Source organism: Vombatus ursinus, unplaced genomic scaffold (assembly GCF_900497805.2).
Source record: "Vombatus ursinus unplaced genomic scaffold, bare-nosed wombat genome assembly UNPS02014799.1, whole genome shotgun sequence".
Lineage (NCBI taxonomy): Eukaryota > Metazoa > Chordata > Mammalia > Diprotodontia > Vombatidae > Vombatus > Vombatus ursinus.
The window spans coordinates 23,483,150-23,503,126 of record NW_020954577.1 but is presented as its reverse complement, the minus strand read 5'-3'; the positions used below and the strand labels follow the sequence as shown (position 1 = coordinate 23,503,126).

At 35.7% G+C, this 19,977-nt stretch overlaps 1 protein-coding gene across 4 annotated transcripts in view; it reads right to left on the bottom strand.

The window, feature by feature from the left end:
- The window catches only part of ULK4 (unc-51 like kinase 4), a 636,813-nt gene that overhangs the window by 318,955 nt on the left and 297,881 nt on the right, over nucleotides 1-19,977 (bottom strand). For all 4 annotated transcript variants that reach the window (XM_027872479.1, XM_027872481.1, XM_027872482.1 and 1 more), the window contains one exon: nucleotides 4,296-4,344. In XM_027872479.1, coding sequence (XP_027728280.1) covers nucleotides 4,296-4,344 — 49 coding nt within the window. The remainder of the gene's footprint in view (nucleotides 1-4,295; nucleotides 4,345-19,977) is intronic.

Below are 19,977 nucleotides of genomic sequence, written 5' to 3'. Positions count from 1 at the left end.
GTGTCTTCATTGTGATACTATTTTCTTGTTGGGCTTCCAGTGAAAGCTGCTGCTTAGATTGCACATTCAAAAATAATATATGATAATCATCTGTCCTTCACTGTCCTCTCTGAATTTTTTTTCAAATTTATGGTACTTCTAATAAATTTTCAACTCCATTTCCCCTGCCAGAAATATTAAAAGGTCTCTTTTATTTAAATATTAACTTTTTTCCCATAATTCAGTAAACTGATTTCAGTTTGTCAGGTTTCCAGGCACGATGTGAGAAATCATTCACAGCTCTGGATAAGTGCAAAGAGTCTGCCTTTTTATACTTAGCCAAGAAAACTAATGCAAACAGCAGCAGATATCATATGCTCAGAGACTCTTGCTTAATTTAATCAAAACCAGTAGCCTTCTGCTGCCACTCCAAGTGCTATAAATAGCAAGTGTCCTGAATTCTTTGTTTAAGAATAAACTTTATGGTTAGTGGTTAAGGGATGGGTAAAGGGAATCATTGTCTTTACTGTCAGTTCCAATAGTAATTTTTTACATCTGCCTTGAGATGTGGGAACCACGAGTGAGGACAAAAACAATGGTGGCCTAGAAGAGAGAAGTTGAATTTTACTGTTGGCCCAAAGAAACTGATCAAATTTTGCCAGAGGTTATTGGAGATAACCCTTTATCTCCTTTAATAGTAACAAAAATTAGATTCAACCCCAAAACCATTTACAGCACACCTCTTTTATAAAAGCCATTGCCCTAGACAATGAATTAGAACAGGCAGTGGAAGTAAGAGCCTAGAAATACATGAGTTCAGTTGATACCATGCCACTTGCTTACATTGGCCAACACAAGCATTTTATGGAGAGGCAGGTTACTGCAGAGTCAGTGGACCCAGGTTCCATGGGAACTCAGGAACATGACATAACATCTTCAGGCCTTAGTTTCCTTTATGTGAAATGAAAGAGTTACAGTGGAGGACCTGGAAAGTCCCTTCCAGCTCTAAGTCAATTATCTGAAAATAGTTATTTCTTTTTGACCTCTCCTCCCATTCTGAAATCAAGGGGAGTAGGAATAGAGCTGAAGACAGAAAGATTAGACAAAATACTGACCTCTCACATCTCACTCTTTCAAACACTGATTAAATGCCTATTGGTCAGTCTGTCCACTACTATTTCATAAGCACCTGCTATGTGCCAGGCACTATGCTAAGCACTGGGGATACAAAGAAAGGCAAAAGAATGGTCCTGGACTCCAAGGAGATCATAGTCAAATGTGTACTACATGTAAGGGGCTGTAAAAAAAAAACTAATAGATGTTTGTAGAATATCAATTATACGGACAGTATTAACTAACCTTGGTGGATACAGAGAGTACAGAGAAGTACAAGATTTACTTTTTCCTCCAAGGAACTTAGAAACTTGTTGTAGGAAAATCATTATACTCAACTCTTCAAGGATCCATGATTTATCAATGAGGGTATTTCCTCCATTAATGTAGATTGCAATATCTCTTTATCTTAGCAAACTGGTCTCAGGAGTTCTTATGGCCAAAAATACTTATTGTCTGGTAGCCAACCTTCTCGTGCTTTGCTTCTATGAATTTAACTAGGCTGATCCCTGGATGACGGAAATGTAGCTCATTGCTAGACCTGAAATACTTGAAGGCTCTCCAATACGGTGGGATCCATCAGAGCCTATACTACACTGGAAAATTTGATAATTCAGTCTAAGCCATGAGGAGGCATCAGAGTTGGACTTCAGCATCAACATATACAATATAAAAAAGCAAGGAAGTATAAAGGTGTCAAATAAAGACTTCACATGACCCAAGAATCATAGGCATTTTTCCTAGCAGTGAATTTTTCACTTTTCTAAATTCTCTCTTCCTGTCTACTGTTAATTGTCTTCATTATCTTAAATATTTATTTTTCCTTGACAGTTACACCTTTAGATCACTCATAAGCTAGAATCATGTGCAAGAGTTAGCTCTTTCAGTTATTCCTCATAAAATTAATTTTTCAACTAGTCTGTCATTTGAATTACCGCTCTATGGACCTCCTTTTGCTTTGATTGGGATAATTTTCTTAGGTGTCTGAAAATTTTTTTAAACACTTTTTTTGCCTTCCATTGTTCTTTTGTTTTTTAAACCGTAACCGCCCTCAATCTTCTCGCATCTTTCTCCAAGAGCTCGTTTACAAATGTGTTTATTTTCTAAGTAACTACTGCCCTTGACTATCATGTCTCTTTGCTTGTCAAGTAAGGCAGGTATTTGCTGACAATGATAGGTCTGGGAATCTTTTGGTCTCCTCACAGGGGCAACTTATTTACATTAATTAGTTAAATGTCCATATGAAATACAATTGGTGCTAGTGTTCTCTCCTACACCCCTTTCCCATTTTCCCACTTGAACAATTATTTTAATAGGTCAGGGCTTAATTGCATGCCATATATTTTTCTCATTTTAAGGCATTTTTTTCTAACTTTCTATTAATTTTGATTTTTGCTCTAGCAAGCTGTTTGTGTGACCTTATGCTGATGGCAGACTCAGGAATGACTAGCAAAGGGGTAATAAAGTTGTTTCCTGTCAAAATATAATTAAATTCATTTTTGTTATGCTATTTGGTGCTCACCTTGTCCAGTGCCTTCCAATTCTTTTCTCAAAGGAAAAATTTATGATGTACAATCCTGGGGCCTCTGTGTAGTCTACAACTCTTTGACCTCTCTTATTCCTTATTCCTGAACCATAACTGCCAACATACATTTTTACCAACCTCACCTCTGACCACTTTTGTAGTCATCAAATATCAAAGCATATGTTGATCTAATTCTCAACAGCTTACTGAACTCTTCCCAGGGTTTTTCCACCTCTTCATGCTCTGCTACAGATGTTGGCATATAAGCCGCAATTATTTTCATGGTCATCTTTTTGCAAGGATTTAGCACAAGCACTGTTAACACATGATGGCCAAATGTTCCATGAAATGAAATTTCTTGTTGTCTTTGAACACAAGATAAAATCAACTGAGCCAATTCCTTTATTGGCTTCTCCAAGGAGAATCTGTGAGCCATCTTTTCATTGAGTTGCAACTTCCTTTTTTTCTTCTGGCTTTGAATACAGCAAGGATGTCAAGATTGATATGATTCAGTTCCTCCAGCTAGCTCTATATTCACTCTTTGATCACTGGAGAAGCTCTTTTTTTGAGTATCAATATCCAAGTTAATATCTCTAGGTAACCTAAAAGCCGTATGATGCTAAGCACCTTCTGTCTGCTTTCCTGACACTCTCTCACCATCAGTACAAAAGCTGAAGGAGGCTGCATAGGATTGAGAGTCATTTAATATGTTTTTTTGTTTTATGGCTGCCATGGCCAAAGAAAATTCATCACTGAGAGGTCATCCACTGTTGACAAACCTTTCCACACTTAGCCTCTCTGGTCTTTAGAAAGTAGGTGCAGTCTTTGGCTAGGACCAATGCTTGGAGCCTTTCCAACAAGGTAGAACCTACCAGCGCTTTCATTCCACTAGAACAGTGCCTGACACATAGTAGGCACTTAATAAATTCTCGATGATTAACTGCCTAATGGTATAGTCTTCAACAACCTAGGGTCATTTCTTAATCCATGGTAAGATTCTGAGAAGTATAATTTTAATCATAATAACTCATAAACAATGCCTTATACTTACAAGGTGTCTTCACCAAAACAATAAAGTAATATAGTAGTACAAGTATTTTTTCTCTTTTAGAGACAAGGAAATTGAGGCTCAGAGGGAATGAGTAAAGTTGACCAAGGGTGCAACTCTTCAATATCATGGAGAGCCAGGCCTCCTAGCCAAGGGTGCTGACTCTGAGTCCAGAGCTCTCTGAACTCCATCACACAATCACTCTAAAGACAGATCTTAAAGATCTTCTAGTCCAGGAATTCTTGACTTTTGTACGTCATGTACCCGTCCTCAGAATCAAAGTTCTTTGCCTTCACTTGTAACGGAAAGAAATGCTAAATTTAAGTTAGAAGGTAGTAAAAATAACGATGTAATTTTTTCCCATCCAGGTTCACAAAACCCCAGAAATCTATCCATGGATATCTTGGAGGGTCCATGGACCCCAAGCTCAGAAGTCTGGTTTTAGTCCAACCTCTTCAGTTTAGAGATGAGGACACTGAGGCACAGCCAGGTTAAATGACTTGACTAAAATTACAGAGAAAGTTAATAAAAGAACTCAGGCGAGAACCAAGGCTTCTGGGTTCTTAGTAAAATGCTGTTTTTTTTTTCATTCCATTCTTTTGACTTTCAAATATTCATTTCATGTCTTACCAGAATTACTTCAAAAAGAACTGGGATCAATTTGCTTTCTTCAACAAGGCTGTAAAAGAAGAAAAAGAAGAAATCACATATGACAATAATTGATACTTAAACCACTACATTTAAATATGGAACAGTGCAGCTCCAATTCTGTATTATTAGAAAAATCTGGGCCCAGGAAACATAGCCTTGGACTAAACGTTCACTTTAATACCCTCACTGAATCTATTAAACACAAGAAATACAGGGCTTCTTTGCAAGTGACTTACTCGCTCTGCCTTACTGATCTGAAGTAAGTGAGTGGAACTCTTAAGTAGATTAATATTTCTAAAGTGGGGAAAATTAATTAAAAAGCAGAAATACTAGAACGACTATCAAATAGATAATGTAGACTGTGAAATAATTTGAACTAACAACTCACACTGCACAGTTAAATTATAAGCATGCCAAACTATAATTTTTTATATATGCCTCATTAGCTATCTCTTCTGCATTAACGAATTAACGTACAATGAATTTTCATTGTCTTCAGTTTTTAAAAAATTTGGGCACCAATCAGCCATTAGACTCTAAGCACTCTCCCCTTTCCCCAAAACTGGATATAAATCGCCATGTACTATAACAGAGGAGTTTTTTCAAGCAGTAAATCACAAAGGACTTCAAACTTAAACTATTTTAACATAGATTAGACTTTACGATAACATAAGATTTTGTTGAGAAAGTTGCTACGATCTCCAAAGAGTGTTTTGGTCCGAGACTCAAATTCCTCTTGCCCTTTCAAAGTAACTTGGCAAATTATGGTGTTTAAAGTAAATAATACAAGATAATCTGGTAAATAATACAAGACAATGAAAGAAGAGGTATATTTGGAAATTTAAAAAAACTTTATTAACCTAATTTTCATACTTGCAGAATAAAAATATAACTACTTTTTAGTGTGTATATTAAGTCCCACCCGTTCTGTCTAGATAGTCTTAACCAAGACCACAACACCAGAGTTTAAATTGATAGCTAAATAGCTCAAACAGTTTGTAACTGAGTTATCCCAGTCATGGAAATAGGTTGCCACTACCCACGGATACCTAAGTAGCACTGGAGCAGGTAGCCTAACCAAAAACGGATTGAAGTCAAAACCAAAACATTTCTAACAATACAACTGCCTTTAAAACAGCAAAGATAGTCAAAAACAAATGAAAAGTACTGCTGGGAATTCCAAGAAAATAGAGTCAGTTGAGCCACTGATGATCTTGAGTTTACAACATACTCAGTATATTCTTTTTTGCTAAATCAGGAAGGATATGAAATATTTTAATAATATTTCTATCAAAACCTGGCAAAAATAAAGTTTCCGTTATAAGCAGGTTAAGCTTCAGTTACCTAGAAAATTCACTCAACCCCAATGATGCCAAGAAAATGAGGCGTTACCACAAAATGTTTTAATAATATGATACTCTTGATTGAAAACTATGAAACCTTTAAAAAAGCCTATCTTATTTTACTAAATACTGTGCTTACAAAAGATGATGAATGAACAGTGCTAAAAACTAAGGGCTTTTCATAAATCTATAACATCAGATGAATTACTTATTGGGAAGTTTGACCATTTTAAAGAAATGCCAATGGAAATACTCTGTCACAACTGAACTATGTGCTGAGAAGTTACCATGATTATTCCTCCACTTCCACACTACCTTCCTCCTACTTTCTCCAATTACTCTCTTAGACCTCACCTAACACACTTGTTGAGGTCTTGAAGTAAAGCCAACACAACCAGACCTAATCTCAGCTCTATTCGAGAGCAGCTCTACAGACATACTTTAAAAGAAACAAGATTTTATAGAAAACATACCTATACCCTGGAGGAAAGCTATATTATATAAGGGGCTCTGCATCTAATCATAAAATTTAAACTGGGATGGGAGAGAGATCCAGGCAGGTTGTGTCTCACATTAAAATGACTTAGTTCCTACTTACCTTGACTTTTAGCTACTGAGAACTCAAAAACAGAACCTATGCACTTATAATAAATGGTCATTACTCGTCTAATGATTTGCAGTGATATTATAATCTCATCTAACCCTGAAATACAGAAAATCTGTGGAATTTTATATAACTTAAGATAGCCATTTGGAGGATGAAAAATAATTATCTATTACTTTATTAGTGTACTGATTCTTTTGAAAACATAAAGCATTATTGATTTTGCTCTGTCTTATTCCCCTGTTTTATCCCTTGGAGATCTCATCCATTCTCATGATTTCAACTGTAATTTTTCAGATGACTCTCAAATCAGTATCTCCAGCATTCACTTCTTCCAGAGACTCCAATCCCATCTCTCTAGCTACCCGCTGGAAGTTTCCCCTTTGATGGCTCAATCTCAGCTAAAATTCAACACATTCAAATCAAAATCATCTTCTACCTCAAAGAAGTCGCCATGATTATTTTGTCCCCTTTCTGACACACCTCTTTGTGTTGCTGGTACTATTCTTCTGTCACCTAAACTGAAATGATCAGTTATCTTGGAAACCTTTCTCTCACTTGCCACCCCTTCCCTCCCATCCCCAGCACAATAGGCAAACAGTGATTAAGCTCTGTCCATTAGTTCTTCATATTTTCACTTTCAGCTACCTCTTCCTTGTCATACCTGGACTATTGTAAGAGTATTGTTAGGTCTCCCTGCTTCCAGTTTCCTCTTCCTCTGAATATATTATTATTAAATATTATATATCATTAATCTTCAAATAGGGCTTTCCTTATGTTATTTCCCTGTTCAGACACCTTTGAATGGCTCCCCAAATCCAACAGGATCAAGTTGAAACACCTGAGGCAGGCACGAGGAATTCCAATCATTGGCTCCAGGTTAGCTTTCCACCTTTATCTCCCACTCCCTTAAGGGAGGGGATCAACTGAGTCTCTTGAACAGATCTTCCTGCCCACTAGTCCTTGATTAGGACATTCTAACATACTTCTGCTCTATAAATCCTGTCTATCAGGGGCAGCTATGTAGTACAGTGGATAAAGCTCTGGTCTTGGAGTCAGAATGACCTGAGTTCAAATCCTACCTCAAACACTTGAACCTTACTAGTTGTGTGACCCTGGGCAAGTCACTTAACCCCCACTGCCTCACCAAAAAGCAAATACATATATACATATACATATATATATATATATATATATATATATTACATTATAAATCCTGTCAATTGTTCAAGGACTTTCTACTAATCCTTTCCTACTTAACACAGTGACCTCTTCCAACTTTGAATTCTTATTGGTATAATCCTTCAAAAGGCCTTCCTGACCCCCTTGGCACTTGAGTCCTCCCCTTTAAGGTTAGCTTCCCTCTACTTTGTATGTATCTCCTATATGTCTATTTATTTACATGTTTTCTTCCCCATTAGAATGTAAGCTTCTTAAGGGCATGGCCAAGTTTTGCAGTTTCGACTTTTTTTATCTTCCATACTTACCACATTTCCTGGCATACAGTAAGTATTTAATAAGGGTTGGTTGATTGGTTCTCATATACTTCCTCATATTCTCGGTTATCTCTTCCTGCATATGTTTTATTTCCCCAATTAGACCGTAAGGCCTTTCAAAGACTGGGTCTTTATATCCTCTGCTGGGCCTAGCAAAATATTTTATGCCCAATAATGCTTAGCAAATATTAATTGCTATTACCTGATTTTTAAGTTTAAATTGTATGGAACTTTATTGAGGGATTCCAGAAAAAGAGGACTTCCATTAAATTCATTACTGTTAATTAACTAGCAATTATCAAGTATGTATTAAATCCCTAGTACGTAGGGATTTAAAGAAAAAAATGAAACTTCTGGCTAACAAAGAGCTTATATTCCATGAAGGAAAACACATATATGCAATACAAATAACAGGCAATTTCAGAGGGCAGGCACTAAGAGTTGGAGGGGATAGGAGATGATATATATATATATGGGAGATATAGGAGATGATATTTGAGTTAAACCTTGAAGGAAGTCAAGAATTTGTTAAAAGGCCTTTTCTTCTTTCTTTCATCAAGCCACCACCTTGAACCTCTTTTTCACCCAATATGTTACTTCTTCAGAGCCCACTCTCTACTCAACCTCTGAAGTATGGGTTTAGTATTCTAAAATCTCTCAAAATGCATCAGTGATCTCCATATCACCATATTCAATGGTCCTTTCCCCCAATCTCATCCTTTATGCCCTATCTATAGCAAGTGACCACCCTTTCCTACCAGATGACAAGCTCCTCCCTTAGTTTCTTAGAGACAACTACTCTCTCCTGTTTCCTGACTTACTGCTCTAGACACTCTGTTTCCTCTCCTGACTCTTCATTCTCTTTTTGACTCTTTAATTTACACGTTCCCAAAGCAAGAGAGAGTCTTTGACTCTGTCTTCTTTTTTCTACATATTCTCTCCTTTGGGAATAACAGTATTTCTCCTCTCTCTGTCTCTGTCTCTGTCTCTGTCTCTCTGTCTTTCTCTCTCTCTCTCTCATATATATATGTATATATATACATACATATATATGTATGTATGTATGTATGAGTGTGTGTACATATGCTTCCCAAGTATTTATCTCGAGTTTTGAACTTTTGAATGCCAAAACCTTACTTATAACTGCCCATTAGATATCTTGCCCTGAATAACCCACCAGCACCACAAATTCGAAATGTCTAAAACTGAGACTTACACCTTCCCCCTATATCTTTCTCCTCTTTCTAACCTCACTTCATTTATCTCTATTTATCTATATATGATACCACCATTTGTCTTTCTTCCATATTCTAAACCTTATGTTATTTTTACTCTTTCCTCTTCTTCACTTCCTATAGTTCATTAGTTACCAAGGACTTTAAATTCCACTTTATCATCGTTGTCATCATGGTCATCATCATCATCATCATCATCAAAGCTAGCACTTATATAGAATCTTATGGTTTGCATAGCATTTTAAACATATTGTCTCATTTCATCTTTGCAGCAACTCTGGGGGATGGGATTTGACTGTTATTATTATCCCCATTTTACAGATGAGGAAACTGAGGCAGAAAGCAATTAAGGGACTTGCCTAGGGTCCCAGAGTGAGAAAGTATCTGAAGCTGGACATGAATTCCAGTCTTCCTAAGGCCACGTCCAGTGTTCTATCTGCTGTGCCACCTAGTTGTCTATATCTTAATATTTCTCATAAGCAACTCTGCTTTTCTCTCCATATTATCACCACTCTAGTATATATCCTCATTACTACACATCTGAACTATTGCAATAACCTCCTAACAGTTCTTACCATTTGTTGCCTACCCTTCATTTTGTTCATACCTGTAACAGCACTTATCCTTTGCCAAAGCAGATCCAGAGCTGATCTGCAACTCTGTCTTAGAGAGTCAAATGGGACATGGAGAAATATATTGACTTGATTAGTGTCACATAGCCAGCATGGATCAAAAGCAAGCTGTGGAACCAGGTATTCCAGTCTCCTTGGCTCTATATCTCCTATAACTTGCTACCTTTTTGATTTATTTTTTTAAAACCAATAACCCAAATCTCTTGGAACCAACATTGTAAATATGGTCAATGATCAAGTTGGATGATATTATACTGAGTCAAACATGAGATGTACATACATATATATACATATATATGCACATATATACATGTGTATATTCACACATTATATATACAAGAAATTATATATTTTCTTGTGTGACCTAGCTCTGAAGGCAACTTTCTTTTAAAAAAAAAAAAAGTCTTTTAAGTAAAAGTAGCATTGCTGAAATATGGGCATCCCAAGTTGACAACTCTAAAAGATGACACTCCTTTGGGCCTATAAGTTTTATTTTTAAAACCAGTCTAACTTCACAGACACATTTCTTATGAATCCAGGTTCTGTCAGGAGTCATTTTTCTATTTAAAGACTTTAACAAAAGAAAGTTCATATTTTCTTTCATGGTGCAATGTAAAGTAGAATTTCCTTAAAAAAAACTTTTAAGGAAAAGTGAACCTCTTTTGAAGAATTTAAGGCTTAATTTTTGAGTAAACTCACATTTTTAAACAAATTTTAACAGTTCAGTTTCATTCATATACTCTAAGTGTATCAAAGGAAGATGAGCAATTATGCCAGTAAATAGGATATTACAAAGTCTAGTGTACAAACTGTTGTTATTCCTTGTGTAATATAAAATGTCATGTACGGGGTTCGTTTCATGTTTTATCTCATGTTTTTATGCTTCATGCCCTCTGCTTTGAAGAGTTGCCATGCAATGCCTCTAACTATTTGAACTCTCAGAAATGAATTCTGCACCAAGATTACAACTGTAGGTCATTTTCAGTACTTCCACATTTGGGAAGTTTATATTTTCCAGCATCATTCATCCATTACATTTTCCACTAAATTTTTTGTGACTGTTAAATGCAAAAAAAAACCTTTGGATTATCTTTCATTTCTCAGCAGAATGAAGTTGGTAACTTGGAAATCTTCACTAATCTTCCTGATTCTTCCATACCCAAAAAACAGAAATGGCTTCTTGCTCCTCATATCAGAATACTTGATTTGCATTTCCTTTACTTTATTACATTTCCCAAATTCAAATCTGTATTACATTTATTTGTGAATGTCTTAGCTCTACTATTAGAAATGTAAGCTCTTTGAAGGTATGGACTAATATGTCACTTTTCACCTTTGTATCTCTGTCCAGTACCTAGCACTGCACACAGCAGGTATGCATAGTTTTTTTTTTAGTTTTTATTTCTTTTATTTTTCATTTAATTGCTCAAATACTGGGAATGTGCAAAAATGTGCAAAATACTTTTTATTTTTGTTAATAATAATAATAAAAAACATAAACTTTTTCAATCCCCACAAAATTAGAGGCAGAGTGGCAGAATAGAGAGCAATCTTGAAGTCAGGGCTGGGTTCAAGTCACACCTGTGACTCATACTGATTGTATAACCTCAGGTAAATAATTTAATCTCTCAGTGCCAAGATCCTTTGGGAATTCCACTTCTAGGAGCCAAGATGGCTGAGTAAGAAGTAAGTTGCTCTCACCATCCCTTATTAACCTCTGAAAGCCCAGAAAATATCACCTCAGGAAAACCCTGGAACAGCTGAACCAGAAGAAAGACAGGGTGTTGCAGTCTGGTAGCCCAGGTAGCTTGAGGGATTAATGGGAAAGGCCCCTCCTGCCCTGGGGAACAGGGAGCAGTATAGAATGGGAGGCACCCCAGCAAGCTAGCAGAAAGCCCCACCTCAGCACACCAGGGGAGATCCTAAACTCCAGGTGGTGGAGCAGGCAAACACTAACGTACCATAGATTCTTATTATGGGAACAGTGAAGATCAAGGCAGAAATTCTGAAGAGGACAACGTTGTCCACAAACCCACATCTGGAACCTCAAAAGGGAATATGAACTGGTCTGAAGCCCAAAAAGCCTTCTTGGAAGAGCTCAAGAAGGATTTTAAAAGTCAAATGACAGAGGTAGAAGAAAAATTAGGAAAAGAAATGAGAGGTATGCAAGAGAGAGTCAGTAGATTGGAAAAGGAAGGACAAAAATTAACTAAAGAAAATAACTCCTTAAAAAAGCAAAATTGGCCAAACAGAAAAGGAGACACAAAAACACACTGAGGAGAAGAATTCCTTAAAAACTAAAATGGGCCAAATGGAAAAGGAGGTACAAAATGTAATAAAAGAAAAGAATTTGTTAAAAATTAGAATTGGGCAAATAGAAGCTAATGACTATGAGAGCAAGAATCAGTCAAACAGGAACAAAAGAAAAAATAGATGAAAATGTAAAATACCTCATTGGTAAAACAACTGACCTGGAAAATAGATCCAGAAGAGACAATTTAAAAATTATTGGTCTACCTGAAAATCATGATGAAAAAAAGAGCCTGGACAGGAAATCATAAAAGAAAACTGCCCAGAGGTTCTAGAACCAGAGGGTAAAATAGCCATAGAAAGAATCCACCGATCACCTCCTGAAAGAGATCTCAAATTGAAAATGCCAAGGAATATATATAGTAGCCAAATTCCAAAATTACCAGGTCAAAGAGAAAATACTTCAAGCAGCCAGAAAGAAACAATTTAAATTATATCATGGAACCACAGTCAGGATTACACAGGACCTTGCAGCTTCTACATTAAAAGACAGTAGGGCGTGGAATATGATATTTCATAAGGCAAAGGAGCTTGGGTTACAACCAAGGATCAACTACCCAGTGAAAATGAGAATAATCTTTCAGGGGAGGAGATGGACATTCAGTGAAATAGGGGACTTCCAAACCTTCCCGATAAAAAGACCAGAGCTCAACAGAAAATTTGATCTTCAAATACAAGACTCAAGAGAGACATAAAAAGGTAAACAAGACAAAAAACAACAACAACAACAACAACATGTTATTAATAAGGGCAAACTGTTTATATCCCTACAAGGGAAGATGACATTTGTAACTCTTGAGAACTGTATTGTTATTATACCATGTTATTATTACACCATTTTAAGGGATATACATAGAGGGGGTGGGTATAAGTTGATTATGATGTAATGATTAAAAAAATCTAATCAAGTGGGTTAAATGGTTCTAAGTAAGTGGATTAATCTGATCTAACTAAAGGAATGTACTGGGAGAAAAGGAAAGGAGGAGGCAGACAAGAGTAAATTAATTTACAGGAAAAGGCACAAAAACCTTTTCCAGTAGAGGGAAAGAAGGGAGGGAGATGAGCATTGTTTGAATCTTACTCTCATCAGATTTGACTCAATCAGTTAGGTATAGAAATCTAACTTGCCCTACAGGCAGTAGGAGGGAAAAGGGGCAAGAAAAGGGAGGGGGGATAGAAGGGAGGGAAGAAGCAGTAAGGGTAAAGGGGAAGAAAAGGGAGGGGGCTAATAGAAGGGAGGCAGGACTGAGGGAGGCAATGGTCAAAAGCAAAACACTAGTGAGGAAGGAAAGGGAGAAAGGAGAAAAAAAAGCATAAACCGGGGGGGGAAACAGGATGGAGATACAGACACAGTTAGTAATCATAACTGCGAATGTGAATGGAATGAACTCTTCCATAAAACAGAAGCGTATAGCAGAATGGATTAAAAACCATAATCCTACAATATGTTGTTTACAGGAAACACATTTGAAATAGAGGGGCACACACAGGGTAAAGATAAAAGGCTGGAGCAGAATATATTATGCTTCAGTTGAAGTAAAAAAAGCAGGGGTAGCAGTCCTGATCTCAGACAAAGCAAAAGCAAAAATAGTTCTTATCAAAAGAGGTGAGGAAGGAAACTACATCCTGCTAAAAGGCACCATAGACAATGAAGTAATATCATTACTAAACATGTATGCACCAAATGGCATAGCATCCAGATTCTTAGAGGAGAAGTTCAGAGAGTTACAGGAAGAAATAGACCGCAAAACTATACCAGTAGGGGACTTCAACCTCTCCCTCTCTGAACTAGATAAATCTAACCACAAAATAAACAAGAAAGAAGTTAAATATTAGAAAAGTTATATATAGTAGACCTCTGGAGAAAATTGAATGGGGATAGAAAAGAATATACTTTTTTCTCAGTGGTACATGGCACATACACAAAAATTGACCATATACTAGTGAATAAAAACCCCACAACCCAATGTAGAAAGGCAGAAATATTAAATGCACCCTTTTCAGATCATGATGCAATAAAAATTATATGTAATAAAGGGTCATGGAAAGATAGACTAAAAAATAATTGGAAACTAAATAATCTAATCCTAAAAAATGAATGGGTCAAACAACAAATCATAGAAACAACAACTTCATTCAAGAGAATGACAATAATGAGATAACATACCAAAATTTATGGGATGCAGTGAAAGCAGTTCTTAGGGGAAGTTTTTTATCTCTAAATGCTTACATAAATAAAATAAAGAAAAAGGAGATCAATGAATTGGGCATGCAACTAAAAAAACTAGAAAAAGAACAAATTAAAAATCCTCAATTAAATACCAAATTAGAAATACTGAAAACCAAAGGAGAGATTAATAAAATTGAAATTAAGAAAACTATTGAACTAATAAAACTAAGAGCTGGTTTTATGAAAAAACCAATGAAATAGACAAACCTTTAGCTAATTTAATTTTAAAAAAAGAAAGAAGAAAACCAAATTACCAGTATCAAAAATTAAAAGGGTTAATCTACCACCAAGGAAGAGGAAATTAAAACAATAATTAGGAACTATTTTGCCCAACTGTAAGCCAATAAATTTGACAATCTTAGTGAAATCGATGAATATTTACAAAAATATAAATTGCCCAGACTAACAGAAGAGAAAATAAAATACATAAATAACCCCATCTCTGATAATCTCTCAGTGCCCCAAGAAAACTCATTAAGACTCTAAATTTAGTATGTTTCACAATATTTCACACATATAAATGATATCAAATTGCTTGCTTTCTGAAGGAGGGGAGAACAGTGGGAGAAAGGGAAAGAATTTGGAAATCAATTTTTTTAAAAAAATGATTGTTGAAATCTTTTTACATATAATTGAGAAATATTTAATGAAATAAAAAATAATAAAAAAGACTAAATTTAGAGCAGTTGTGGATTTACTTTGATAGAAGGAGTTCCCTCACTGGGCATTCCTTATACCAAAGAAATCACAGGTCTATATGCAAAACAAACAAACAAACAAAAAAGCCAAAAACCACAGACACATAATTGTATAGATATTATCACTGATTTTTACTCATAAACATATTTTATTCCATAAGGTTCATGTCATGCTTCCTTTATTCTAAAACAGAAATTTTTGTGGTTCACAGCAGGTTTAACAAGCATTAAAGACAAGTAATGAGATTCACTAGAACATTTTTAATTGTAAACAAACTTGAGCTACTCAGTAACCCCCATCTCCAAATTAAGTTAAAAGATTAACTAGTTTAGTGTCTAACCAATTCACCCAATTCTGTACTTATATATTAACCAGAAAAATAAGGGTGTTCTGTTAGTGTCATTTTAGAAAGACAAAGAATGGCATACAGGACAGCCATTATGATCCCAGTACTTCGATGTTGGTTTGTGGTAGCACAAGGTTGTGGGTGAAAGAATTTTCTTTGTGAGGTCTTGGTTTTGCTGATGCATGAAGTTTTTTATGTCTCTGGTTACTTTCTTAAACAATAATAAAAACCCCAGAGGAATCTGGATTGGCAAGATTAAAAGAAAATCTGGTTTACAACTTTGGTGCCTTACTCAACTCCTCTCTCTCATTCACCCCTCTCATCCACATATCCAATCAGTTGCCAGTCTTGTAACTGCTTTCTCTACAATACTTCCCTCAGACATTCTATTCTCTCCACTCCCATAGCAACCAACCTAGTTCACACCATAATGACCTTTTACCTAAACACCTACAGTAGTAGCCTTTTAACTAAATTCTCTTCCTCAGGTCTCTACCCACTCAAAACACTCCAATCCTTCCTCTACATAGCTGCCAAAGTGATTTTCTTAAAACATAGTTCTGACCAAGTCACTCTCCTGCTCAATGAACCCCAAAGACTCTCCATTACCTTCAGGATCAAATATCTACTCTTCTGTTTGATATTTAAAGCTCTTGACAACATGACCCCTTCCTATTTTTCCATTTTTAGAAAACATACTACTCCCTTCCACATCCTCTACAGTACAGCCACACTGGCCTGTTTGCTGTTGCTCTCAAATGATACTTCTCTCATTTTTATGTCTTTTTAGTGTCTGTCTCCTGTAACTGGAATGCTCTCCCTCTTCTCCAACTTCCTTTGAGACTCATCTCAAGGACCATCTCCTACAGGAGGCTTTCTCTCAATGGCTACCTTTCATTTAGTCTGGATTTATCCTGGATGGACTGATTCACATATATGTTATTTCCCTCATTAAAGGGGGATCCATGTCCAAAGATTAATACACGGTTTCTAAATGACAAAAGCCATTCATCTTGAGGACAAGATAAAAAGGGTCAACTTTAACTCACAGGTCTCCCAAAAGAACATGACAGATGAAAACAACTTAAATACCAAAATGTAGGAAATAATATAAGAAAACTACACAGAATGTCTGAATACGTGAAAGAAAGTTCCAATTAAAATAATTCACAGATAGGCTCCCAAAACAAACAAACCCAGGCTGCAAACTCCAAGACCCAGAGAGGTTAAATTTAGCAGTTTCAATGACAAACATGAAATTTGGCCAGCAACCAAGAGAAAGACATTCAAATATAAAGGAAATGGAATTTAAAAAACACAAGACTACTCTGTACCCACCAGTAGCCACAGAAAGAGAGAAAATGACATAATTTGAAAAGCAAAGTAGTTCAGGATGCAATCCAAAATGACATACCCTGCAACCACGAGCCTATTCATCAATGAAAAAAGATCAATGTTACAAAAAACAAAAACAAGGTGTCAGCAAATTATATAACTTCACAAAGCCAAAGATAAAAATAACTTCCCAAGAAAAGATAAGTAAAAAAAACAAGTTTCCTTTAAAGACTTTTAAAAGAAAAAGAAAAACTCCTATTAGATGAAAAAAAAAACAGTAACAAGAACCCTATTAACATTTCTTTTTAAAAGCACACCAGGGAATAACGACGCAAGTTGAATTTAAAGAAATAGGAGAAGTGGCAGTGGTACAGCAAGTTTCAAAAACCACTAACTGAAACCTATAACTCCTTATTTAATATAAATTGTGGTGATTCAATATATTTTGTGGCACTAAACTGAAGAATGTGAGGGGGGAAAAACGAGGAGATGGAAGGTATAGGATGGGGCGAATATGGAATATGCCCCAATCAAATACATTGATGAACAATGACAGAAAGTAAACTCATATAATCTCAGTAAAATGTGGGGTAGAGGAGAGTAAGAGAGGAGGCAAAGTGAGGAACTGAAGGAAGTCAGAGGAAAGGGGCAGGTCTCAACCTGATGTGGGGAGTGGGTCCCCTTTAAGGGCATTCACATAGTATAAGAGCTATATTCTGTAATGGGACATGGGGCCTAACAATGGTTCTAATCAGCAGGATTCAGGTGAAGAAGGTGTGTGTGCACTCATGGACAATATTCTGCCTCAGGAGAAGGGAAATCAGATTTACTGAGCACCACTGCCATCCAAAAAGGTAGGATGACATGGAGCCAGAGAGGGAGTAGATGCATGGGGAATGGGAAAGGGAATGATGATGAGGAGGGCAAGGGGTAGAACTGGACAACGTGATTTGAGACACAAGGAAATTTCTACAATGGGGCAATGCTTCTATCTTCATGTGTTCCCTCAAGAATCTTCTAAAAGAGAGTTACAACAGAAGAAAAGTTATAAGGGGTCAAGATTTACAAAAGCAATAAGAATAAAACTGAATAAAAGAGGGAACTCAAACTTAGTATTTCAGAAGCATAAATTCCATGAGTAACACAGAGCTCCTAAATAAGAGAATAAATTTATGTACAGACCATGAATCAAAGAATAAAAATTCAAAATAAACAAAAAATCAAATCAATGAAGGGAACAAGGTAAAGAAATCATTCACAGAAAAAGGCAAAGAAAAATTAATGAACAAAAAAGAAGTTGGAGAGGAGGAAAGGAGAAAGGATTTTGACTTGACCACTTTTCTGAAAGAAGGGAAGAATTAGATTTTTAAAAAAAATTTTAAGAAATAATAATTTAAGTAAAATTCCAAAATTAGGGAAAAGGTTAACAGATAGGAGGGGCAATGAGGATAGGGAGGAATAAAGCTTTGTGAATATGGTTGCATTAAAGTGGATTAATGAAACATTTTTAAAACAGAGTACTGACTTAAAAGGGGAGGGGGAACAAAAAATACTAAGGGAAAAAATGCTCAAGACATAAATGGAGGAAAACATAAATGTAATAACTTTCATAACTTTAAATGTGAATAGATTTAAAAAGGCAATGACATGAAAGAGTGACAGAATGGATAAGAAAACAAAACCTCAAAAATCATTACGTATATGAATCAAAGACATACACAGAATAAACATGGGGAGCTGGAACAAAATTTACTAGGCAACAAATGAATACAAAGAAGCAAGAGTGGTAATTATGTTATCAGACAAAACAAAGTAAAAATTCACAATACAGAAAGATAAATATGGAAATTACCATACGCTTAAATGAATCTGAGACAACAAACCGATGTCAATATTAAATGTTCCAAATGACATGGGATCTAAATCAATAAAGGACAAAAAGTTCATTGAATTTCAAGAAAACATGGACAGCAAAAGAATAATAGGAAACTTTAATGTTCTTCTCTCAGATCTAAACAAATCTAACAGAAAGACAAAGAAAAGGAAAAACACAGAATTGAACAAATTATTAAGAGAAATTAGAGCTAAAAGATTTATGATAGTGAATAAAGAAAAATATTTTTCTTAGAACTATATGAAATTTTTACCAAAAATCATCATGGCTTTTTTTTGTGGTAAAGAACTGGAAACTGATGGGTGACTGAAAAAGTTATGGTATATAAATATGATAGAATACTATTGTGATGTAAGAAATGAAGGGGATGAAGTGAGCAGAACCAAGAGAACAATTTATACAATAACAACAATATCATATAGACAACTTTAAAAGACTTAAGAATACTGATCAATGCAATGACAAACTATAATTCCAGAAGATTCATAATGAAGCACAGTATCCACCTGCTAGGAAAGAGGTGATGGACTCAAAGCACAGAATGAGACATAAATATCTGGACAAGGTCAATGCAGGGATTTGTTTTTGCTTACCTCTACATATGTGTTATGTGGCTTTGTCTTTCTTAACAACTATATGGAAAAAATTACCTTTATCAGTAGTACAGAAATGCAAATCAAAACAATCCACAGGTTTCAGTTCACATACAAGAAACTGGCAAAATAGAAATTACCAATGTTGGAAAGGATGTGGAAACACACACACACACACACACACACACACACACACTAATGCATTGTTGATATTGATGTAAATAGCTCAACCACTCTGGAAAACAATATGGAATTAGGCAAAGTGGATAAAATGTCCATACCTTCAACCCAGTGAATCCATTGCTAGGCGTATGCCTCAAAGGAGGCCAAGGATAAGAAGAAAGTCACCACATACACTGAAATATTTATAGTAGAACTTTTTTTTTTGCAGTAGCAATGAAGTGTAAACAAAATAGATGTCTGTCAATATGGCACAAGCACATAATGGAATATTACTATGCTGTAAGAAAGAACAAACATGATGAATACAGAGAAGCAAGGAAGGACTTCACTGAACTGATGCAATGTGAATTTAGCTGAGCCAGAAAACAATATATGCAACATCTCTAACAATGTAAATGGAAAGAACAAAGCTACAACCAAGAGAAAATGAATGTGGCCAAATTATAAAGAACAAGTTTGACCCCAAAGAAGATGTATAAGAAGACACTTCCCCTGCTCCTCTGCAGAGGTGGGGGTTTCATGGGTATGAAACACTGCATATAAAATCAGATTTTTTAAAAAATGTACTGATTGGTCTAGATGAGATTTTTTTAAAGCTTCTTCCTCTTTTTTATTTTTTTTCTAAATTCTTTATTACAAGGATTGCCTCTCTGGGAGCCATTCTGGGGAGGGAATAAGGGAAATTAGTAATCAATAAAGATCTATGTTTTAAAATGTAAACTACTTGAGGACAGATATTGTTTTGGATTTTCCTTTGTAAT